At 38.9% G+C, this 26,171-nt stretch overlaps 1 protein-coding gene across 1 annotated transcript; it reads left to right on the top strand.

Annotated features, from left to right (window-relative positions):
• Positions 1-1,594: 1,594 nt before the first annotated feature.
• Positions 1,595-26,171, top strand: LOC103720362 (uncharacterized protein At5g19025-like). Its single transcript, XM_008810025.4, has 2 exons — positions 1,595-2,373; positions 25,802-26,171. The coding sequence occupies exons 1-2, from the start codon at positions 1,652-1,654 to the stop codon at positions 25,836-25,838; spliced, it is 759 nt and encodes a 252-aa protein (XP_008808247.3). The 5' UTR covers positions 1,595-1,651; the 3' UTR covers positions 25,839-26,171.

The following is a 26,171-nucleotide window of genomic DNA, read 5'->3' as shown; positions in this document are numbered from 1 at the left end:
TCTGAGAGCCCCCATCCCCTAGTTTCCTCAAGGTTAACTTCGATGAGTCTGTCTTAGACGGAGGTACGAGGGGTAGTGCGGGTTTTGTTATTCGGGACCCGTCTGCCAGGGTCGTGGTTGCAAGGGGCGGTCAGTTCTTCGACATATCGGTTCCGGGTGCGGAGCTGCAGGCTACTTGGGAGGGCCTTGGTCACGCCCGATGTGTTTTACGAGCCAGCACCATCATCTTGGAGGGGAACTCGGCCACTGTCATTAGTTGGATCCGGGGGTCCAAGGGGTAATGGTTATGTCCACCCTTTGCTCCAAGATATTTGGACAATGGTGAGGGATGGCGGGGCCTTTCAGGCCAAGCATGTTTTCCGTGAAGCTAATGGGGCTGCGGATTGGGTGGTTGCTATGCAGCCAGTCACTCCGGCAGCGTCTTATGGGCTAGTGATGAAAAGTTACCTCGGCACTTCGAGGTATTATATTTTTTAATTTTATTGGATGCATCCGTACTTATCGGATATGATCCACCTGTTTTAGCCAAAATAATAATAATAATAATAATAATGACCGTTAATGCAAATTGGGCTACAACCTCCTGGTTGCAGGCTCCGTGACTTTGATAATTTTCAAGTTATAACAACTATTTTTATGACAGCCATCATGGACATAAAAGTCTAAATAAAGAATGAATTATGTGGATAATAGCCATTACTTTTGTTGTGAAGTAAAATGATTAGTCTAAAAAATATTGATATTTTTGAGACTCGATTAAAATGACAAAAAAAAAAATATCTTGCCACTACCTGAGAAATTAATTTTTTAGTGTAAAAGCAACTTTTTTGACATCTTTGGTATATCAACATTTCTAAAATTTGACTAAACTTTCCAGTAACAACAAAAGAATATGTTGACTGTATGTGAGAAATTAATTTCTAGAAAAAATAATATTTTTGATAATTTGCAATATAGAGTTACAAATAACAACCTGCAGGCATTCTTTGTTTTACTAGGTTGTATGAGATGTGAGCTACTTGTTTGATATACACAAGACAAGAAAATGATCTTGCATAGTTGAAATAAGGCCAACAAAAGGTTATTTATAATTTTTAAAAGTTATATTGTACAACATAGCTGAATACGTCATAGAAAAACAAGAGAGGTTATAATCATTTTCTGAAACAAATGTGATACCCAAAGATACCCTGCTATAAGCTTGTTTGAATAATTCAATATTTTTCCCCAATTTCTTGAATGCTTACAAATTTCATTTGGTTTGTACGTGCATATCCTTAAATGTCATCGTCTAACGCCAGCTAGCCCATTAGCCTCCAATTCTAGCAAAAAAAACTTGTGAATCCCAAGGCCCAGAAAAGTCTAACTCCAAGCATATGCAAATATGCAATCCAATTTAGGCCACAATCTACTCCGAGTTGAGCTTGACAAAGTCCTCGTTTCCTCGACGTCCCGAGTCCAAACCCGTGCGCGTCCGGCGTGCTTACCGCGTTGACTCTGTGACTCCGTCTCGCCCACGCTAACCGAAGAAACAAAAATTAAAGTAAAAAATTAAGATAAGCTAATAAATAACTAAATAAATAGATTAAAAAAATAGAAACAGGAGCGGCGGCACAGAGAGAAGAGATAAGCGAGTGGGAGCGAGCGAGCGATGATCCGCCGCTTCTCCCCCCTCACCGCCATGCCGTCCTCCTCCTCTTCCTCCTCCTCCTCCTCCCCCTCTCCCAGACCCAAGCGAAACCCAAACCCTAACACTAATTTTTCAAACCCTAAGTCCGGTTCCCTTCCGCCGTGCAAGCACTCGCCGGCGGCGACCCTCGACCTGCTCATACTCGTCCTTGTCCTCTTCTCTTGCGCCTTTCTCATCATCTCTTCCCTCGCCCACCTCGTCCGCGCCCTCTCTACCCTCCTCCCCCCACTCCTCCGCCCCCTTGCCGCCTCGTTCCACGCTGCCCCCCTCCCCTACCTCGCCGCCATCGTCCTCCTCCTCCTCATCGCCACCGCCGTCGCCGCGGCCGAGCTATCCGGCGCCGCCTGGCCCTGGGACTGGCCCTGCTGGCGCCGCCGCCGCTGTGGCAAACCCCGCTGCCGCGGCCTCCGCAAGGCCCTCGAGTTCGACGTCCAGCTCCAGACTGAGGATGGCCTCCGCTCGCCACCCGACGCCGCCGCCGCCGCCATGTGGAAGGAGATCGACGGCCTTCCCTGGAAGGGAGGCCAGCAGGGGAACAACCCTGACTACGAGTGCCTCCGCGCCGAGCTCCGCCGGATGGCGCCCCCCAACGGCCGAGCCGTGCTGCTCTTCCGCTCCCAATGCGGGTGCCCCGTCGCCAAGCTCGAGGGTTGGGGCCCCAAGCGGAGCCGCCGCCAGAAAAAGTGAGCTCTTTTTGTCCCCCAATTCCCTCCCTCTTTTTCTCTTATTTTGATTCCTTTTCTGATCTTTGAACGAAGGTAGAGAAATGCATTACAACGATTTCACTTTTAGCTAGCTTGACTCAGATCGCGATAGAATGTGCGATTGTTCCTTGGTTGTTGGTATCTGATTTATGATCTCCGGGCGTGTTTGATGAAACTGTGTATTTTGGGATGGGTGTTTTCAAATTGGAAGATGTTGATGAAATTTACATAGAATCACAGAGTACCAAAATTTAGGGATCACCTCCAACGGTGAGGAGGGCGCTTGAATTTGCTTCAAAGGGGACTAACACAAGGAAAGAGAAAAACTTTAACATACTGGATGATGTGAGTACTTCTGATGAATTTGAACATGCTACTTATAATGGCAGACCTCATCGTCTAAGAACTGAGACCTAGGAATATAATATCCCATTTTTCCGCATCAGATCTTAATGATTTTGAAGTTGTGTAAAAATAATATCTGTTCGCCATGAAAATATTACTGAGAAGTGGAAAAAATGAATCAGATTTGGGAGCATGCTTGTGTGTTTAAAGCTGTCCTTTATTCTGAGAAACTCAGGATTATATAATTAGTAGAGAAGATATGGAACTGACTGGATGGAAGTTGACAATGAATTTGAAAATGTTAGCATTGACAATAAACATAATGTAACATAGAGAAAATTCATGGTGTAGTGTCTTCTTTTTGGAGGTGTTATTTTTTATTTATCAGTTCATGACTGTTTATGTGACAAATACTGTTGAAGGATTACCTATAATTTATACATGACTGTGAAATGATTAATACTTATCAGATTGCATGAAAAAAGGGTCTCAATATGATTAATTCTGATTGATTTTGAAATATTTAAATATTTAGATGTCAAAGTACATGCCTTATTTAAGCAATGTGCATAAAATTTGCAATTCTTCTGATCCTTCCATTCACGCTTATGGTAGAATATCATCATTGAAAGTGTCGGTTTATGGTCTGCATAAGATTTCCTTTAGTTGTACCACAAGTTTTGTTTGACTTGCAACCTTAGTGGATGATTTATAGTATGTTTTCATTACTGTACCCAACTATAGTCTGCAAGCAAGATGTCTTGACTTATAGAAAAAAGAAGGAAGAACTAAACAACATTACTATGTGTAGGGGATGGTTGGCGTCACTTTTGTTTTCTATTTTTTAAAATCAGAAAATAAAAAATTTATTTGTATATTCCAATTTTTAAAATTATAAACGTGTTTAGTATATTCAATTATTTTTGAAAATAAACATAGTGATGGTGGTAGAGGTAGTGGTAATAGTAGCAAAGGCAGTGAAGATGGTCGTAGTGTTGGTAGTGGGGTTGGTGGTAGCATGGTGGAGGTGGTAACAATAGTAGTGGTGGTATGGTTGAGGCGATGGTGGCGGCGGCGATGGTGGCAGTGGTGGGAGCATCAATGACATGGTAAAGGCGAAGATAATGACAATGATATGTGGTGGAGATGATGATGGTGGTAACAGTGGCAGCAACAGTGGTGGTGATGGGGCATTGGTGATGTGGTGGAGATAGCAATGATGGCAATAGTGGCATGGAGGTGGTTGCAATAATGGTGGTTGAGATGGCGATGATAGCAGTGGTGGTGGCAGATGCGGTGGTGGTGGTATTGGTGAAAATATGAGTTTCTTGTTTTGAAACTATTGAAAGCAAGGATTTATTATTTTTATTTTTTAGAAACATTGAAAATAATTTTTGAATATGGAAAATAAAAATAATATTACCAAACATGTTTTTTTTCAATTTTTATGTTTTTTAAATATAGAAAATAAAAAATAAAAGAGATGCCAAACAAGTCTGCAGTATAAATGCTTTTGTTAGATTTCCAGCCCCCTAAATCTTGGCTGTACCAAAACACTTAAGTTCATGATTATTGCATTTCTCAATGACATGGAATTTGTGTTTTCAACTTATCTTCCACATCCTAGTGAAATTCTTAGGCTATGATAGATTATTTTTTTGAAGACTATACATGATAGAAAAGAAGAGTTTAAATGCTCAGATAATAAGAATACAATTGATGAGAAAAAGAATAAGAAAAACAATAATAAAATAATTTTATACTCTTATCTCAATGTTTGGCTTGAGATGCACATGATATATGAAAATTGATATCTTATGATGGCATATGTGAGGGAAGTTTGTAAGTTGCATCACTTGCAGTGTTACCCAGACACTTAAATTTGGGTTTTTTTGATATTGCCCAAAAGCCTGGGCACCTAGACACTTTATGACACTTCAAATCAACAAAGCATCATGTCCTCACCTTTTTGTATCAACTCTTTGGCATTTCTACTTGGAAATTTTTAAGTCTAATGTGACATTCTAGCAAAAGTTTGTTAGTTAAATCAAGTCATAAAACAAATTGGTTTGATAGATATTAATTAGATACATAAAATTGTGCACATTTATGGACACATAAATGTAATATGGGTGTGTCGCATGTCCAAATTTTTAAAGGTTACCATATCTTTCTTTGGGACACTTGGACACTTGACAACTATGTCACGTGCTTGGTAACATCAATCACCTGGCTAGCTATTCCCAAAATATTGTCTCATTAGTGAATGTTTGACTTCATCCAACCATATTATGCTCAATATCTCCTTTGAGGAGTTCTTAATATATCAGGGAAAAGATTAAACATTTCTTCATCAAGTTATGATCGTAACCGGTAACACACATAATAAAAGGTATAGTAAAGTTCCGAACTGTTACATCCTTCAAAAATCTTTTTCATATTCAGGAAATTTGTTATTTTTTAAAATTTATATCTTAATGGGTAAAACAAGTTATTTATTCTAATATGACTTTATTACTAAATGATAGCAGCTGCAAACAAGCTGCTGCCAGCTTGGACATCATAGCATATGCAGAATTTTATGATAACAAAGTCAGTGCCAAAGATCTATTACTCTTCTATAGACGAAATGAATCACATCATAGTGCACCATCCTAGGCTCTGACCTAATAACTTTGAAGCTAGCATCCATTGATACTTCAGTGAACACACTTTTTTAATAACTAGTGTTTCAATTTATGTTATGGTATTTTTATATACTCGATTAATCCATTTTCTAAATAGAGATACTTAAATCTTTCTTGAGAATGCTTGTGCCTTGCACTCTTTTTCATCTTTCTTCTTTTGTAGAACTTGTTTTTGACTTTGAGCGATCTTTAAGCCACTTTCCTTTATGTTGGCCAATAGTTGCAGGAAGCAGAAAGAGAGGGGGAATAGACATTTAGATGCAAGATCAAGGAAGCAGTAATTAAAAAAGAGTAATAGGAAAGGAAATTGTGTAAGAGACATTATAAATTAGGAATCTATGGAGTAAATAGTAATGGTATCGATATGCTTAATGATGTCTAAGATATTCTCTTTATTTCCTTTTTTCTTTTTTCCTTTTTGCTTTTTTGAATCATTTTTAGATGAATTACCAAGATGGACCATAAAAACTCATTTGGCTAAATCAAAATTTAAAAAATAAACTAAGTTTTTGAACTATTTGTCTTTCTTGGGTTTCTATATTGCTGATTGTTCTCATGTCTCACAGAACTTAAGATAGATAATATGAATATCTTGAACCTTCTTTCAATCAACTAAACTTTTAGTTCCTATAATTCAAATGTTTTGACTTTTGTGTTTAAGGGTAAAAAGTTATCTGACTAAGAATAAAATATTCTTTCTAATATCCTAGGTTACTAAGTTACAACTGGTTAATTTTGGAACATTACTAATTGGGTATCATACGATTCAAAATCAAGTTATTACTAATTTTGCTTCTTAGAACTATTATTTATTTTTCAGTGCCTATAGACTTTCTTTTTTTTTCTTTTATTTCCTTTTTATTTCTCTATGTTATCCAATGAAAGGATGGAAAATAAAGAAAATGCCGAAATTTGTAATAGTAGTGTCATACATAATTATAAGAATAAGAGTTATGTACAAGGTTGCACAAACAATTTAATTTGTAATTTCTTTGAATTATGGAAGAAAGCAATGGAACAAAAATTTAGGGAATTACAAGGATTTTGAAGAATTAATTTTGTTTTATACTTATAAGTTACGCAATGGATGTTACCTTCTTAGTAGGGCAACTTTTGGAGAAGCTTTGATGTGAAAGTATTGACTGATGTTCCATGTCTTTCTAATGTGAGTTTAGATTACTAAGAGAGCTAATTTAGTGAGTATTGAAAGGTATTCTCAAAGCAAGGTTTCTAAAATCCAGTATCCTGTCATTCTTGGCTTACCAAAATTGAGATGAACTAGATATTAATTTACCTAGGTCAAGATGTAAGGTTGGAAAGCAACATAAGCTACATCGGTACTAGGATCCGTATTGGTTGCCTGACAGTGCGGTACAGTATGTCCATGTGCCGTGCCGTTTTGGGCTGTATTGATAAAAAAAAATTCAGCGAGGGAGAGGGGAGGGAGAAGGATAGAGAGGAAAAGAGGGAGGGATGGAGGGAAAGAGAGGGAGGGGGAGAGAGAGAGGCTGGGAGAGGGATTGGGGGCATGAAAACCCTCCTCTCCTCTATTCCTCCGCAGGGGCTGCAAAGGGCGCCTCTATTTCGTTCCACCCCTTTTGTTTTTTGTAATTTTTTTAATAAAGTCAGCAAATTGCCACCCCTATTTTTTTTTTGTAATTTCTTAAGTGAAATTGGAAAACGGTTTGTTGACTTCACTTAAGAAATTACAAAAAATATAGGGGCAGATCTCTTGTTTCGTTTCAAAACAGAGGTGCCCCCTGCAGAGGAACATAGGAGGAGAGAAGGGCTTTCGAACCCCCTCTCTCTCTCTTCCCCTCCCTCTCTTCCCCCCTCTCCCTCTTCCTCCCTATCTCTCTCTTCCTTTCTCTCCTCCCTCTCCCTCTTCCTCTTCGCCGGATTTCTTAAACTGAGGGGTGGAACTGTGCCGGTCTGCCCCAAATCGGGCAGTTTGGTACAAGACGGCACCGCTTTCCTTGTTGGAAAACATCTGGTCTAACAGATTGCTAGATATCGGTCAATATAAATTGACCGGTTCAACAATGTATCTGCTGATATTAGTCACAACTCACAATGAAATTATAATGATTAAAACAAAGATTTAGAAAGATTTCTCTGAAGATTAAAATTAGGACCATTTACTGTTCAAGTTAAATAAACTACCGTAGTTCATCAAAGTAATTTCACCAATCAGTGATCTTTGACTAATTGAGCAAAACATATAATGGTGTGAACTTGATGAACCACTGCCGATTACCAACCTTAATGGACGGTCGCTCATTTAGCTGGAAAGAGCGACATTGAATTAGGTTTAGAGAGGATTTGACTCCTCAAATCTAGGAGTGATGCTTATTAGGAAAGGAGTTGCACAAATGGAGGGAGCGGATTGGATTCTTCCTAGAGGCCTCCATCCCATCAATGGCTGGATACTATGGATTCGTGAGTAGCACAGGCTCATATTACCAATTGAAAGTGTTCATCAGCTTTATAGTTCCATTAATTGATTCAAACCAGACTTGCTTTCTTTTGTTGCTGCTCTGATTTGACCTTAATTTTTGCTATCGTATGATCTTAAAATTTTGGTTGATTGTTGATTTTGTATCAGTTGAATTCTCTGTATGTACTGGTTCAGATCAGCTGCAAAAAAAATAAGATGATAGTTTTTGTATATCATATCAGTGAGTGCCTGATACCAATGCAAATCAATATCTCGCTGAGATGAAAACTGGCCTTAATGGGTAAATTGAAATTACTAAGGACAGTTATGAAGAGGCATTGATAGTTAGGAATATTATGTTACTAGTGGGGCAGGTGAATTTCCAAACACTGGTGGGTCTAAACCAAGGGCTGATACTTAGCAGGCTCATATTTCTTTATAATTATCATAGACAAAATTTCCATTTTGTGGAAGCCAAAGTGATTTTAATGGAATCCCTCTTGTTTTAACAAGGAAAGCTAGCCACCTCTTATACTTACAGCGCCCCTTCCACTCTCATGGATAAAATTGACATGCTTGAGTAGAATCACAAAACTATGACTCTCAAGAACCCTGTTTGCAACAATTAGTTGTTCTTCTGGGCTGTAGCTTCTTCCTAGACATGCTTGATACCCAATTATCAAATTTATGGAGAACATCTGTAATCTGAGGATTCAATTTTGATTGTTGAGATGACTTCATCCTTGCACAATTGAACCAGTTCTGAACCAGTTTAGCATCCATCTTGATAATAAACCTTGGAAGAGTGACTTGATCAGCAAGTTTGATGGTTTTAGAGCTAGCTTTTAATTTGAGAGCATGATCATGATTTTTGGAGAAGCTTCTAACATAAGCTGCATGCAAGATACCCTATTGAAATCTAATTAGTTGAGCTAATTGAGAATAGGTTCTTAATGAAGAAATAATTTGAGACTGTGTTCTGCCTAAAAGTGGGTTTCTTGAAGGTTGAATGAAGTTTATATTATATTGCATTGATCACTTGACTAGCAATCGGTGTTCTCTAAGTATCTTCATATTAAGAAATATATATCAACTTTTTATTGACTTCCTGAAAAGCTGATCATCATACAACTGTAGCCCTCTTTTTATTGCGTAATACTAATAAATCTTCCTTCTTATCAGGTATCAGGCTTTTGGCCACTTTAGAACATAACTAGTACTAAAACAGCGATTTTTTGGAATACATTTGGGCATGGACCATTGATTTTGACCTCAAATTACAAATTGAACTCTATTAGGGCTTCCAAAATTTTTCCAATGCATGGTGGTGGTGGGACCTTCATTTATACTCACTGGTTTATAGTATTGATATTACTACAGCTGTTTTTGTCCTCAAACTTGGAATATCTTGACAACTTTGATTTATCAATTATATACCTTATTCTAATAAAATGACTTGTGACATATAAATCTAACCTTAAGAGGAGATAATATTAATGCATATAAATTTTGAAAGTTCAAAAAACAAAGTTTATTCGCTGACCTTTCTTCTCCTCCCTTACCATTCTGTCCTTGTCAAGAGATTATCTCCATCCCAATTAGAATGTTTCCCTTTGTTGGAAGAAATTAAACACTGCACAATGGGTTGGGACATGTTCTTGCACCTTTGTTTTCTAATCTTGTTTGGTTTCAAAGCAATCTTTATTGGCCTCTATGTGAAAATTACTAGTATTTTCTGTCATTTCATGAACTCCAACCTTATTATGAATTCATGCTCTGCCTCAAATGATGTGTCAAGATTTCAGGATTGCTTCATATATGGCCATCTCATTGAATAGGCCGCCAACGGATAAAGGAGTTAACTATCAAGTTGAGAACTGACATCTTGCTATTTTAATACCTCTTTGAGAAGCATCTTATAAGCATTTCTATGAATTCAAGAGATAAAAGTATGGTGCACCCCCACCATGCATAGGTAATGTAAGACATGTCCCACAAAAAGGAAAACAAAAAGTGATGCAGAAGATCCCTTTCTGCCTTTGATCTTCTTTTTGTGCTTGCTGCCTTGACTTGGTTTGACCATTTAGGATAGACTACCATTTTCTGTGCTCTTGTCAGTCACGGCTAGCAATGGTGTGTGTTGTGCCACTCACGTGGCTAACCATGTGATGAGGCTCGTTGTAACAAAAAATGGCTCTGTGGTATAACAGTCTATTCTAGTGTCAGATAGTCATGCATGATATGTGATATAGGGTACATATTACATTCTAGGTTACAGTGTCAGTTTATGCTGGGGAAATTTGTACCACAATATGAACCAACACAATAACTAGGTCAATCCAGGGTGAGAAGTTCTTCACCATTTATATCTCTCCTAGGGATCCAAATAGGTCGGATAAAATCTGACTATATCCATTCTTCGTATCCGAATTGGATTGGATTTGAATAGAATTCTGGTATCTGATCGTATCCAAATCCGAACCCGGATAGTTATTTATATATGTTGCCAGATATGTATCTGAACTTGGATTTTAAAAGTCTTTCAGACTTGGATCTGGATATCCATTAAAAAAATTGTCTAAAATAAATTGCAAGACCTGGGATTCAAACCAGCAAGCTCCCACTTGAATGGCAAGCACTTAACCACCAAGCTACCATATGTGTATTTATTTTGTAGGTGATTTATTTTACTTATTCAGATATATTCAGGTCATCAAATAATCATTTGATATGTATTATGATATTCCATATTTTATTTATTATTTTTTAAAAGTAGATACTTTTTTTTGTGGTGCAACCTATAATCGACTACTACAAGTGTAAACTGATTTTATAATAGTCAATTATGGTGTGATTGATTAGACATTTCAGTACATGCTCATCATCCCAAAAGATCAGCATAGAGGTATGTGAACACAAAACAAAACATGATAGATATCTTATTAATGAAGCCTGATCAATGAAATATAACTAGTGCAGCAAACTGAAAATAACTATAACAGAACAATAAAAAAAATACTGCCAGTAAACTCGGGTTCCAAAGATGTGATAGATGGCAACGAAGGTAATGATGATGGGTAGAGTTAATGATTGATGGATGAAGAAATGAGGGCTGGGTAAAAGATAGTGATAGAACTAGTCAGATAATTATCTCTGCAAGTTTGGTCCCTCCAATCCAATGAGAATCTTCAGGCCGCGCTCCACCAAGACATCGAGATGAAGGATGACGAGGTCGAAAAGGTGGCTCTAAGAAGAAATAGGTCAAGAAGCAAGATGAAAGTGGAAGAAAAAGAATTTTTCAGGATTTCGCCCACGGTGGCACTCACCTTTCTAGATTTTTTTTTCTTCCTTTTTTTTAATGGTTGCTATCCTTTCTTTTTATAGGCTCGAAAACAGCTGTAACAATCTTTCTAAAAATCCTCCAAAACGGTTTTTATAACTTCTCCGCTGATCCGTATCCAACAACTTTTCCAATAGCCCTTATCTTTCTTCCATGCGTCCTTATCTTCTATCTAACCGTCCATTACTGTTTCGTGAACAGTAACTCGGGTTGGGTTACTGTTCCATGAATAGTAACTTGGGTCGGGTTATTGTTCACATGAACAATATTTTTTTTTTTGTTTTCTGCAGATTTCTGCATATTTCTACAGATTTATGTTGTATATTTTTTTTAACTTTCTTTCCTCTTTTTTCATGCATTCAACATGCACAATTTTATCTCCAAGATTATCATCCATCCTCCGTTCGTAGAGATGAGTCATGGTCGTGGGCATTGAAGAAAAGTCAAGGCTCGAGCAATTAAGTGTAGTGGTTTGGGGTTGGATTAGGTTTTCTATCATACCTAGGTGGACTCTTTTCTCTTGGCAGTCCTAGTACATGACTCGACTGCAAATTCTAGCCTAAACATGGCTTTGGATGAAAATACAGAAATAATAAAAAATATAAACTATGTACAAGATGAAGCCTTGTGAGTATATTAGTTTTCCCAATTGGGAAGAACTCGATTCTTGACGAGTAGGCCTCCTATATCTACTGCAGCAAATTTGGTCTTTGGCGTCTCAACTCGTCCTCGTTGATCCATGAACTGTCTGAAATAGGTCTCCCTTGCCAATGCACAAGGAATCTGCGGTATTGCCTACGCCTGGTGTCTACTGCTCGCATGTCAAGAATATCTTTAATATCCTCATGAAAACTAGACTTTGAGTTGGTGCTAGGTAGATCTGGAACTGCAACCGCCTCTGGTGGATCTCCATGGAACTAGTACAGGTCGATGACATTGAAAATTGGGGAAGTCTGGACGTTGTCTGGAAGCTCCAATAAATAGGCATTCTCCTCCAGTTTTCGACGTATGTGGAATGGACCATACTTTCGCGGGCTGTGCTTGCTGTAATTGTCCAATGAAAACCTCTCTTTTGAAATAGGCCATCACCAGATCGCTCTCCGCAAAGTGAACTTCCCTGCGATGATAGTCAGCATCATACTTGGCACTAGAGTCAAACAAGCGCTGATGGATTTTCTGTTGGATGTGACAAACCTGCTCAATATTGTCCTCTGCTTTGGCACTTATCCGACCATGATAGGGAATGGAAGCACGATTAAGTATGTGTGGAATAGAAAAACCATAGATGATTTCAAATGGAGACTTACCAGTCGTATGATTTATAAAATCGTTGTATGCAAATTTAGCCTATGCTAAAACCAAATCCTACTGAATAGGATGCTCACTATCCAAACATATAAGCATGTTACCAAGTGTTCGGTTCACTACTTTTGTCTGACCATCTGTTTGGGGGTGATAAGCACTGCTGAAGTTTAGTTTTGTTCCTAATTTACTCCAAAGAGTTTTCCATAAATAACTAGTGAATTTTGTGTTCCTATCAGATGTGAATGATCTTGGAATACTATGTAGCCTAACAATTTTCTTAAAAAATAAATTTGCTATATGAGATGCATCATATGTTTTTCTATATGGAATGAAATGTGCCATTTTTGAAAATCGGTCCACCACAACAAAAATCGAAGGTAGTCCTACAATAAAGTCCATGGTGAGATCCTCCCAAGGGCCACTAGAGATATGCAACGGGGTGTACAAACCTGTATTCTGGACCTTTTTCTTTTCCCGCTGACAATGTTGACATTTTCGCACGTATCTAATGGCGTCGACTCTCATCTTAGGCCAGAAATACCCTCAACTAGGAGTCCTAAAGTGCGACTCTGTCCATCATGAGCAGCTAACCTTCCATGAAATTTCCAAATCAAAGTCTCACGCAATTCATCTCCACATGCACAAGCGTGATCCTCTAAATAGGAATCTGTCGTGAATGTGAAAGCTACCGGGAGGATCTGACCTAGTCATCTGACACGACTCCCAAATCTTACCAAAATATGGGTTGGTAGCATACTTTTCCTTCATGCCATCAAAGTCTATAAGCCATGCCCTCAAAGTGGCTAACAAATTAACTGGACGACTCAAGGCATCTGCCACATTGTTAGTGGTTTTAGACTTATGTTTCAAGTGGAACGTGTACTCTTGCAGGAAAGCGGACTACTTAGCATGTCTTCTATTCAGATTTCTCTGTGAATTCAAATATTTCAAAGCCTCGTAGTCAGAGTTGAGTACAAATTTCCGTTGAATGAGATAATGCTTCCAATAGCACAAAGCCTGAACGACTGCATAAAATTCTACGTCATATGTAGAGTAGTGTGAACGAGTGTCATTCAGTTTTTCGTTAAAGTAAGCCACAGTAGACCTGACCACGGTTCCGGAACCGCCGGTTCCGGTTCCACAAAAACTTAAAACCTTAACCGGAACCGAAAATAGTCGGTTCGGTTCCGGTTCTAGACGGTTCCGGTTTCGGTTCTAAACGGTTCCGATTCCAATTTTTCAACATAAATTATAAAATTTTGAAAAAAAATAGATTGTGTAATTAATTTGATTTTTTTTAAATATAAATAGATTGTGTAATTAATACAAAATGATAATTTGTACCTCATTTTATTATTTACTATCAAGGTAAATTTTAATAATACAACTAGATAACATTATAAAAAAATAATAAGTTACATTAAATAAATTTGGAACTAATTTATTTTATTATAAATGGGAAAAAAAGAAAAAATTAGGCTTGAACTTAATTAAAATTAAGCTGCCTACGTATCCTCTTAGGATTTAGAGGAATCAAAGCCCTCGTAGTTCACTTACCTTCATGGTTGAGCAATTAACCCCCTTACCTAAATGATCAATCACTATCATTGCTGCCGGCTATAGACGATCGGCTAGTTCCAATGTCAAATAAATCTTCACTGTCCTCAAATGTGTTATCTTGTAATCTACGTTTTGCCTTTCTCCAATCGTCAACACATGCTTGGGCTTCCAAGTTATTCGGCCTTAAACAAGATCGTCGCTCATCTAAGATTTGACCTCCAGCACTGAATGTTTCCCAAAATGATCCTCAAACTAGCCGTTTTTTAGTTGTTAGGAGGGGTAAAATAGTCATTTCCCAAAATGCCCCTCAAACTAGCTGTTTTTTAGTTGTTAGGAGGGGTAAAATAGTCGTTTTTTTCGGTTCGAACCGGAACCGAACTGCCGATTCCGATTCCATCAAACTTGGAACAATGGAATGCCGTACCGGTCCGGTCCTAGACCGGTACCGGAACGGCAAAAAAACCGGTATTTTTCGGTTTTTTATTCGAACCGGCCGGTACGGGCCCGTACTGGCCGGTTCGGAGCCCATACCGGCCGGTACCGGCCTCGGGCCGGTTCGCACCGGTACGATTTTTTTTTTAGAACCACAGCGCCGCGCGCTGTGGTTTTTGAAACCACCGCGTACCGTACCGGTACCGGCCGGTACGTACCGGACCGGACCGGTACCGTACCGGTCCGGCCGGCCACCAGTACGCCGACCGGTACCGGTACGGAGGACCTTGCTTGGAACCTTAACCAAACTGTATTGCTCAAGGTTCCGGTTCGGTTAAGAACCGTGAGACACGGTTCCGGTTCCGGTCCGGTTCTTTTCGATTCGTTTTTGGTCCGGTTTTCCGGTTAGAACCGGACCGTGGTCAGGTCTAAGCCATAGGACGTCCTTCCTGACTCAGGACAGCTCTTATGCCTACATGTGGGGCATCACAATCCACCTCTAGACCTTATCAAAGTTGGGTAGTGCAAGGACAGGTGCACTGATCAGCTTGGTCTTAACAAGTTGGAAACTCTTTTCCGCTATGGGTGTCCACTTGAAGGGATCCTTCTTTAGACAATTAGTTACTGGGGCTATCAAGGTGCTGAAATTATGAATGAACCGTCGATAAAACGAAGCCAACCCATGGAGACTTCTGGCTTCCGTGATCGTCTTAGGTGTAGGCCACGACTCGATGACCTTTACCTTGTCAGGGTCAACCTTTATGCCCTCGGATGACATAATATAACCTAGAAAAATTAGACCGTCAGTCAAAAAGACATTTCTTCAGATTTGCATACAGTTTGTGGTCTCGAAGTGTCTGCAGCACTAGCCTCAAATGATCCAAGTAAAACTCAGGGCTAGGACTATATATCAAGATATTGTCAAAGTACACCACTATGAACTTTCCTATGAATGGTCTAAGTACTTGGTTTATGGTTCACATGAACGTACTTGCGGCATTGGATAGCCCAAATGGCATGACTAACCACTCATATAATCCTTCCTTTGTTTTGAAGGTGGTCTTCCTTTCATCTCCTGGGTGGGCGTATCCTAATCTGATGGTACCCAATTTTGAGATCAACTTTGCAGAATATTTTCATGCTGGTCAGCATATCAAGCATGTCATCAAGTCTAGAAATCGAAAATCTGGATTTGACTGTAATCTTGTTGATGGCACGGCTATCAAAGCACATTCTCCATGACCCATCTTTCTTTGGAGTGAGCAAAGCAGGTACAACACGTGGACTCATACTCTCATGAAGGAAATCCTTTCGTAAGAGTTCGGTCACCTACTTGTTTAGTTCCTTGTACTCAATCGGACTCATCCTATAATGAGGTTAGTGTGGGAATCTTGCACCTGGGACTAGATCAATGCAATGCTGAATATCCCTCATGGGTGGTAAGCCATCTGAAAGATCCTCAGGAGTCGGGTCCTTGAATTTAGACAATAAAGGTTGGACCGCCTTTGGAATCTCTACTTCCTCCTAGATCTCTTTTCGTACCAGAACACAAACTACCGAGTCCTTTTTCAGTTCAGCCTTGAAAGATTTTGAATTTAGAATCAAGACCCTTGAGTAGGTTCTTTGCCTCTTTCTTTCACAAAATTTTTCGTGTTATACCCATACAATTTCTTTTGTGGATAGAGTATGATATTTTTTATCTTTCACAAAGGAATATGTATTCTTTTTTCCGTTATGTTGGGTCTTCCTATCGTGCTGCCAAAGCTTACCTAACAACACGGGGCACACATCCGTAGGCATAACGTCATACCATACCTGATCTTGGTATTGTTTCCCAATGGAAAACTCTACTAGACACCTGTGGGTGACCGGAACCTCAACTCCCTCCTTAAACCAAGATATCTTATATGGTTTATGGATATTTTGTGTAGGTATCTATAGTTTATCAACCATATGTTGAGACACGAAGTTTTCAGTACTGCCACTATCAATCAAGATAGAATATCTATATCCTCCTGCAGTGCCTATAGTCAAGAAAATATTTTGCCTCAACCAATTGTCTTGGACAGGTTGCTTAGGTGCCATAATGACACGGTGAATCACCATGAGGGGGCCCACCTCATCGTCTATAATGTGGACATCGTCGTTCTCTGACTCATCCTCCTGTTCAGACGCACTCTCATTTGCCTATGGATTAGGTTCATCTGAATCGTTCTGGCATCCTTGCTCAATCAGGTGTGACTGAGACTGAAATTTTCTCAGGGGACATTTAGAGGATTTATGATCGGGTTGTCGGAACTTATAGCAAATTATAGTGGAATCAAGTGCCGGTGCCAGTACGCCTTTATCCTTGTCCCATGCTTCCTTGCTAGTATTGGGCTTTAGGGCAGTTGTGGTCTTGATAGGATTCTGAGAACTTATTACTTTGTTTCCGAACTGACTCTTTCCATGGGTAGTGGAGTTTCTATTTGAGTCCCACTTTCGACCACTGGTTCGCCTTTATTGTACTTATACTCTCAGTGCATGGCGATGGGCACCATCAATGCTCAAGACATCGAACATCTCCACTTGGTACAGATGTCTCGTCTCAAGCCATTGATATATCTACTGACAACATAGATGGGGTCCTCATTAAGGCCATTTCTTGCTTGGAGCTTATGGAACTCCTTGGTGTACTCATCCATGGTCCTAGTCCCTTGTCGGAGGTTTTGGAATTTCAAGTAGAGGTTTTGGCGATAATCCATTGGGATAAATCGCTTCCTCAATTTTTCTTTCATCTACTTCAGGTACGGATCTTATCCTTACCTTGCTGAACTTTCGTTCCTGGAGTTGCTTCCACCAAACCAGTGCGTGTCCCTTTAATTTGAGGGTCACAAATTTGACCTCTTTATCCTCAGGAATTTTTTTTAATCAAAATATTGGTCGATTTTGTCGACCCAATCAGGAAAAGCATTTGGCTGAAAACGTCCCTCAAAATCTCCAATATCTATCTTAATGCCATCATCCCAACGTCTGGCACGAGGAGGTTCTCTATGTGGTGGTCTCTCTCTGTTCTTACGTAGTGGTCGGTCATCTAAGTCATTTTCTATCTCATTTGACTCACTACTCTCGACTACTCTCGAATTGAACCTTTGTCTACCTCGAGATCTGACTTTACATCTTGGTTCATTTTGATGGTTTTCCTCTCTCCTATGTCTCATTGTCTTCGGTATGTTCAATTCTAGTCTAGTCATGAAGTTGGAAAGGTGTTCTATCTGTCGTTGGATCTGCTTTAAGATTTGTTATTGAATTCTAAATACATCTTGCCAATTATCGGACATGCTTGTAGGCTAAGATTCGACCCAAAACTGTTTCAGAGGTCTTTCTAATGTTATGGAGGTGAAACGGATTTTTTTCATTTTTTTGGAATTTTTAATTTTTTATGCCAAAAATAAATATTTTAATACAGAAATTAATATTTTAATGCAGAAATATTTTTTTTACATGCGGAAAATGAATGCAGATTTTTTTTAAAATGCAGAAACTAATTTTTCTGTATTTTTAACTCCAAAAATTAAAATTTCTGTAGTTTTAAATGCAGAAAATATAATTTATGTTTTTTAATCCAGAAAATATATTTTTTTGTTTTGAAGTGCAGAAATTTATTTTTTAGAATTTAAAGTGAAGAAAAAAATGAATGTTATGATGCAAACACAATAATGAAGATTTCTATATATGCAGAATTTATTGGCTCTGATACCACATTGGTGCAACCTATAATCGACTACTACAGGTGTAGACTGATTTCATAATAGTCAATTATAGTGCGATTGATTAGACACTTCAGCAAATGCTCATCATCCCAAAGGATCGTTATAGAAATATGTGAACATAAAACAAAACATGATAGATATCTTATTAATGAAGCCTGATCAATGAAATATAACTAGTACAGCAAACTGAAAATAACTACAACGGAACAATAAAAAAAATACTACCAGTAAACTTGGGTTATAAAGATGTGATAGATGGCAATGAAGGTAATGATGATGGGTAGAGTTAATGATTGATGGATGAAGAAACGAGAGCTGGGTAAAGGATGGTGATAGAACTAGTCGGATAATTATCTCTGCGAGTTTGGTCCCTTCAATCCAATGAAAATCTTCAGGCCGCGCTCCACCAAGACTTCGAGACGAAGGATGACGGGGTCCAGAAGGTGGCTCTAAGAAGAAATAGGTCAAGAAGCAGAATGAAAGTGGATGGAAAAGGATTTCTCAGGGCTTCGCTCACGGTGGCACTCACTTTTCTGGATTTTCGTCTCTCTTTTTTTTAATGACTGTTGTCCTTTCTCAGGCCCAAAAACAACTATAACAATCTTCCTAAAAATTCTCTAAAATAGTTTCTATAACTTCTTCACTAATCCTTATTCAACAACTTCTCCGACAACCCTTATCTTTTTTTCACTCGTCCTTATCTTTCATCTAACCGTCCGTTACTGTTCCGTGAACATTATCTCAGGTCGGGTTACTGTTCCGTGAACAGTCACTCTGTGACTGTCTTATAAACGATGGTCTTATGTCCACTTTTTCTTCAGCCAGTAGATCCATAATCATCAGAACTGCTGCTCCCGGTCTCTGAATATGAGTGAACTGGCTCCTCCACACTCTCCATTGGGGCTGCAGGTGCCTTTGATTTTTTGTTGGTATGTTGGGCAGGTGCCTTTGGTTTTTCTTTTTTGGTATGCTAGGCAGCTGCCTGCTTATCCTTCGTGCCACTTGCTGCCTGCTTATCCTTCGTGCCACTCTGCCTGCTTATCCTTCGTGCCTCTCTCTGTCTGGCTATGTTAGGAGGATGTATGTCGCCCTTCTGATCGAGTCGAGCGGATAGTATGGTAGCATCGTATAAGCATTTTCCGATCATATCTCTGAAAGCAGGATGTCTCGGACATGGAGTCATGTGGTGATCGGCTCTCTGTGGCTATGGCTGATCAACTGGAAGGATGTGTGAAATATTGCCCTTTGCCCATTGCCCTGCATCGATCCTAACTTCGTTGGCTACGAAACTGGCCAGTCGTAGAGGCGATCCTCGCTCATTAAGTTACTTTCCTGTCACTCGGGACTGACAAACATCTGATGTAGAGCTGCTTTTCTCTCAAGAAGGCTATGAAGTGCAACGTAGTTAGTAGCTAACTATGTGACTCCTAGTCTCAAGATTACTCTCCCTGCATACCTCCTCATCAGTGAAAAGATCCATATATAGTTATAAATATATCTGGTGATGATTTGGGTTATCTCCACTGTTTGTTGCAACCTATGAATCTTTGCTATGTTCATCAATATGAGGTCGATACAATGTGCAACACTTGGGATGCAGAAAATATGTGGCCGCCGCTCTATCAAGATCTCCCCGACGACCTTATGTTGTGGCCCATTATCAATGATGACCTGCACGAGATTTTCCTCTCCTACTTGATCAATCACCTTTATCAATCTAAGAATGTACGTGGCGTCGTGCACCTGATCGAAAACATCAATCGACTTGTGGAAGAAAGTCTTCGTATCACAATATGTCAAGAAGTTGATAATGTTCTGCCTGATAGGATCGATCCAACAATCACACATCACTGTCAGTCCATATATGAGCCATTTGCTTTTGTATGAAGCAATCCACTTCTCTAACTCCTCCTTATTATTGTCAAGAAGCTCATTGTAGATGTCTTTCGGTCCTGAAGGATCTACACCGAGACCAACAGTCTGTATGGAGGAAATGGCAGACCTATAGTATATAGTCTGCCACATTTGCTGGGATGTTGTTTAAGTGGAACCATGATCCAATAGCTTACCACATACTATAGGTCTGCCACATTCGCTGGGATGTTGCTGAAGTGGAACTATGATCCAATAGCTCACCACATATTCTTTTTATCCTTCTTCAGTATTGTGTCAACCCTCTGCTGCTTCAATTCCTTACTGGGGAAGGCATGTGGATCTAAATTATAGATTACTACTCCTGGTAAAATCTCTTTGGATGACTTTTTTTGCTACCAAAAGCCTCTAGCATAGATGTAATTCGACCACCGCCTCTACTGATGGCCTTTCTAACTGAGGAGGTCCTTCTGAATGCTAGATCTCCTCTACTGCTCGCAGAACCGGAGCCCGATTTATAGTACGAGAGCCCAAATCGAGCCCTATGCCGAACCACCTCATTTAGCTATCACTGATCATCCAGGTTCGCCTGCATGGCAGCCTGGATCTGTGCCTTCTTGTCATCTGGAGCAGACGTCTCCTCTAACTCCCTGGGGTGATAGGAAGGTGGCTCTACTGCTTGGCGGTCCACCTCCGCTTTCTTGAAAATTCTCTTCTTCACTGCTCTAACATCAGCAAAGTGCTTCTTCATCAGCTGTCAAACCTCATCTGGGCATTTTTGGCACATAGATACGTTGGGATAACTACCAGCTAAATGCTGCTTCAACTTGGTTATCCCTTAAACTCTTAGCAAGTTTACCCAATTCTTCTGGTTGGCACTTACGAAGTGCCTAAGGTATTCTTCAAGTAAGGCATTGAAGCGCTCGGTCTGGCCATCTTCTCAGGGCTCAAGTGATTCACCGAAGCGACGAGACCTTGAAAGCTGCTTTTTCAAGTGTCAGTAGCGGGACGTTCTGTCCATCGGGGAAGGTTTTTGGTGACAACACCTGGAGATATCAGAAGTGAGAATGTTGACTCCCAGTTGAGTTCATCTTGCTCGGTAATGAGTCATGCACGGCCTTATGCCTAACTTCGTCTCCGGTATGCGACTTGGTTTTGTTTTCCATTGTTGATCTCCAGTCTCATTATGTCAACTGAGCGGACTTTCCTATAAAGAAGAAGAGAGATCTGGCCCTATCGGATTGGTCTTCACCGAGTCAACGAATTGTCATTCTTTACGTCCTGCAAAACGCATCTTAGTAGCGGCTGGGAAGCCTTTGATACCGGGAAACTAAGTCGCTTGGAGCATATTTCATCTATGAACAGGTTCATTACTAGCATGGGGCACTGCCAAGGGCATCTCCTTAAAGCAAAAAGCGAAGCGTATCATTCCCCGAACTGTGTTACACCAGTTGCACTTCCAATGGTGTCGATCTAAGAGCAGTTTTCTATGATTCAAACCAATATCACGTCCGGACTTCTTTTTCTTTGATGGTTCCATTTCTATAAATTTATTAAGTACGTTAGTTTATCAATTATTTAAAAATAGTAAAAGTTTGTTACGATAAAGACAATTTTTTTACCTCAAAAAATATATCTGATTTATCTAATACATAATACTATTTTTTCATATTTATTTATTTATTTATATATTTTTAATAATTTTTAAATTTAAAAATATGTTTACAAATTATAAACTTAGAAAATATATTTTCTACTTCAAAAAATACTTTTGAATTATGTAATATATGCTACTAATTTTTTATAATTTTTACAAATTTTGAGCTATTTTTTTAGAGCCCCCAAATAGAGAGAATGAGATACGGAAGAAGAAGCACACCTTATTTGGGCTTGGATCTTTCTTCTATCGCGTTGAATCGGTGTGATTTTGTAAATTGGGGGGGAAGGGGGAGTCGTTTAGACTTTAAAGTCTAAATCAAACACTGAAGAAGATGTTGGGAATCCCAACACCTTGAAACAAAAGAAAGGAGAGTGTGCTCGATTCCGAATTGGGTCGACGAACCATCTGGTTTGCACCGAGTTCGACCAGAATCAGCCGGTTTCGAACGGTTCTAGCCAGTTTGGTTCAGTTCCGGCCGCTTCCGGTCGATTCGGAATCCGTTCTAGCCGGTTTATGGCAGAAACCGAATTTAATAGATGAACCGACCCGGTTCCCCATGGAGTCGGCTCGGTATGGGCCGAACCATCCTGTTCGGCCTACCTTCAACCTAGGAACCATCACAATTTTACGCCAGTGTGGTATCATATGCCTTAGTATGGGTGGTTTGGGATGATTTGATGGACCATGTTATGTAGAATGGAATACGTTATAACCATGGTCTGCCGTACCGGTCCGTACCGGCCGGTACGGGCCGGTACGTACCGGTCCAGCCTGGGACCGGTACCGGATCAGCGTAAAATCCGGTACCGGTAATTTATTGTTGAAGGACCGGTACGCCACCGGTACGGACCGGTACGCCACCGGTTCGGACCGGTACGGGACCGGTTCGGACCGGTACGGGACCGGTTCGCCACCGGTACGGACCGGTACGCCACCGGTTTCGTACCGGTCCGGGCCGCCATCGGTACGCCGACCGGTACCGGTACGGCGGACCTTGGTTATAACTATAAGATTAAAATGTAATCCAGATTATTGCTCGAATTTATATAAATGAAGGTCTCAAATGACCTTACTAGATCTTCTAAACAAGCTGTTCGTGGACAGCTCGAGCTTGGCTCATTTACACCCCTAATTCTAGAGCTCCTCGAATCTCTCTTCTTTTCTTTTCATCTTTTGTAACATGCTTATCTTCTCAATTTTTTGCTGCAGACCCACCCAAGATGGTACCACTTTTGAAATTGTAGTTGGACATTTTTGTCACCATCCAATATAGTCAGCTTATTGGAGCATAAGAGTATGAGGTGGTTGATAAACATGGCCTATTTTAATACCAATGATATCTGCATGCGGTACATGTTTTATGAAGCACGGATGGCTGCAATATTCTGACGGACATAGATGCACGTGAGAGAAAGCATGAATGATTCTGAAGTCTCATATATTAGTTATGTGGAACATGATAAAATAAACTCTTATTTTTGGCTGTTTCATTTCTGTTGTTTCTTTTCTTCTTTAAAGAGAGTGCAAGAAAAAAGACAGGTGCATGGATGAAAACTGGAGTTATCAATAAATTCTTCATCTGGAAGAGGGTGGTCCCACTTCCCAAAAGGTTGCAAGAAATGCTCGGGGGAATGAGGGGGTCGGGTAGAGTCCAAAGTAAAGGGGTGGGGAGAGTCTGGCTACAAAACACTCTTCCTTTTAATAGTAGATGAATGTTAGTAATTGAATCTGATATGTTAAACTAAAAATGAACTCATTTTAGTCAAAATTTGGATCTCCAACTTTTTAACCACATGCTTGGTAGCTATAATTTGTAAGTGATTGAAAATTTAATTGTTCTCACTTTTCTTGCCCAAATAATGCTTTCAAAAATTCTTGGATAATCAAATCAACCTAGAACTCTTCAACTTTCACGAGTTTTGTGATTGTTACACAAACTATTCATATTCACGAGATTTCTGATTCTAACACAAATTATTCATGACTAATTCAAGGAACACATTCTGACTTACAATTTGATGATGCTATGTGTCTTTGCATTGTTAATTGTTCTTGTCTCTTTCATGCTACTTTACATGAAAAAAATGTAAAAAATCAATTTTCTTATGTTCTTATTTTTTGTTTTTTTTTCCAATTATTAATTAGATAATTTTGTTTTAGTTGACCCTGATAAGGTAAATCAGATATAGACTCATTTTATTTAAACTTTGGACCTGTAGTAACAAGATCCTCTGTATGATTGAAAATTTTTGAATTGTTCTTACTTTTCCTGGACAAATAATACTTTGAATTATTATTGGACAATCAAATTGACAGAACTTTTCAGTATATACGGGTTTATGATTCTACTCTATTTATTCGTGACTAACTCAAGGAACACATTCTAAATTATAATTGGATGATGCTATGTGCTGCTGAAATGACCATGTCTTTGCATCATTAGCTTTCCTTTCTCATTTATGCTCTCTTTCATGTACAAATATATAAAATATCAATTATCTTACATTCTTTTTTTTTTGTTGTTAATTTGTATTTTTTAAATATTAGTTATTTGAACTCTTTTTGAGCTTTTGACAAATTCTCCATGTGTTTTTGCCCTCTCTTTCTGAACTACAGGTCATTGCCTCTTAACTGAAATATTTTTGAATGCCATAAATTTCACCACACTCCAACATTTTCTCCTATGCTGCTTAAAAGGCTGATAGCTGATCTAGTTAACTTTGCATTTCATTGTCATCTGCAAAAACAAGTTCTTCATTTCTGATAGATGGAATGAGCAAGCATTGTGTATAAATTCTGAAGATGGGTTATTCCAACCCATTGCATCCTCATTTTAAAGAGAAAAATGATTTGATTCTTTCTGGAATCAAGCTGAGATAACTTTTCAAATTTTGTCTAGTGAATCTCGGAACTGGAACTTATTTCAGAATCACTTTGAGTTAGATGGAGGTTATTTTATGTATTCTGTATTATAATTCTCTTGATTCTTGCAGTCATTCATTAATTTAATCTTGCATAATAAATAATGATTGTATTATAAAATCATTAGTGTAATGTCCCACTAATGTAGCTTTCACACTTCGTGCATCTTTGATCTCTAAACATGCAATTTTTGCAATTGATGGGTTAGAAACCTCAGATATATTGTGATTATTGCAGTAGGACCTCAACAAAGTTAGAATATTATGACCGGTGTTGATAATTTAGCATCTTTCTGTTTTCTTTTTTTCCCTGATTTTATATCTTGTGTAGAATTCAACAACCTTTCAAAGTACCATTACATCTTTTTTATCAGTTTTAGAATTTTCCAAAAACCAATCAACTTCGTCCATCTAAAAGACCATTGATCGAAACTAATTTCTCTATCCTTGGATCTGATAGGTTACTTTAAAAATCTGCAATGAAATTATGCTTTCAACCTGAAGGCTCTTGTTGTGGATTTTCAGCAAAGAACCTAGAAGATGATGATCCTTTAAATGATCTCCTTTGCTGTTTCAGTTGCTGTAGAACATTAGGATATATCATTCACCTCCTTTAAAAGACTCCACTTACCACAGAAAAATCCATTAATTTGTTCAACTAACCCATTCATGTTGCTACCATATGATCTGATATAACTTCTTCTTTCACAGTGAATGAGTAAATAGCTCTTTTTTATTTCACGCACATTTAATTTTCTATTAGCTTAAAAGCTTTAATTCTTAATATATCAGTATCTCCTGCAGATGAAGTTTGGAACTGTAGATTTAGTGTTTGTGGATTAGCAAATTAACTCTAAACTAGAATTGTTCCCAATCATTAGGAATTGTGAACCACCTCACTGAGAAGCAGTCCCTGCAATTTATGTTTTGTTGCCAAGTGCCATTGCTTTCTCTTATATCGCTAGAGTTCTGTTTCTCCAAACAACATATCGTACCCTTTTTCTGTTGGTCTTGTTTCGTGATTTAGCTTTTATTTTTTTTCCAGAATACTATATTCTTGTGCTGTACTGATCAGACATTCTTATGGGTGGTGCAGGGGCATGGCAAACTTGGCACTTGAGAGAGGAAGGTGATGGCTGTAGGGGTCTTACCTGTTAGTTCAATCTGCTTCTATTTCTAAAGGACTTAATTATGTTGGATATTACTCCACAAAAACTTATGTTACAAATTGATGATGGTTAAAAAGAAGGGAAAAATAAAAAAGAATGATGAAAATAGTCCAGATAGTGGTTCCCACCATCTAGAAGTATGCCTCTCATATCGCAAATTCTTGCTCCTTGTAGTTATGGAGACGAGTTAAAGGAGGGGCAGCTGATGCACAATAAATTTAGAAAAGCTGGAAAACATAACGTTATTTTCTTTCCAATAGCATAATTTTTTGTCTTTATTTGTCACTGCCAAAATAA

Source organism: Phoenix dactylifera, unplaced genomic scaffold, assembly GCF_009389715.1.
Source record: "Phoenix dactylifera cultivar Barhee BC4 unplaced genomic scaffold, palm_55x_up_171113_PBpolish2nd_filt_p 000026F, whole genome shotgun sequence".
NCBI lineage: Eukaryota > Viridiplantae > Streptophyta > Magnoliopsida > Arecales > Arecaceae > Phoenix > Phoenix dactylifera.
This window is presented reverse-complemented; position numbering and strand designations above follow the sequence as displayed.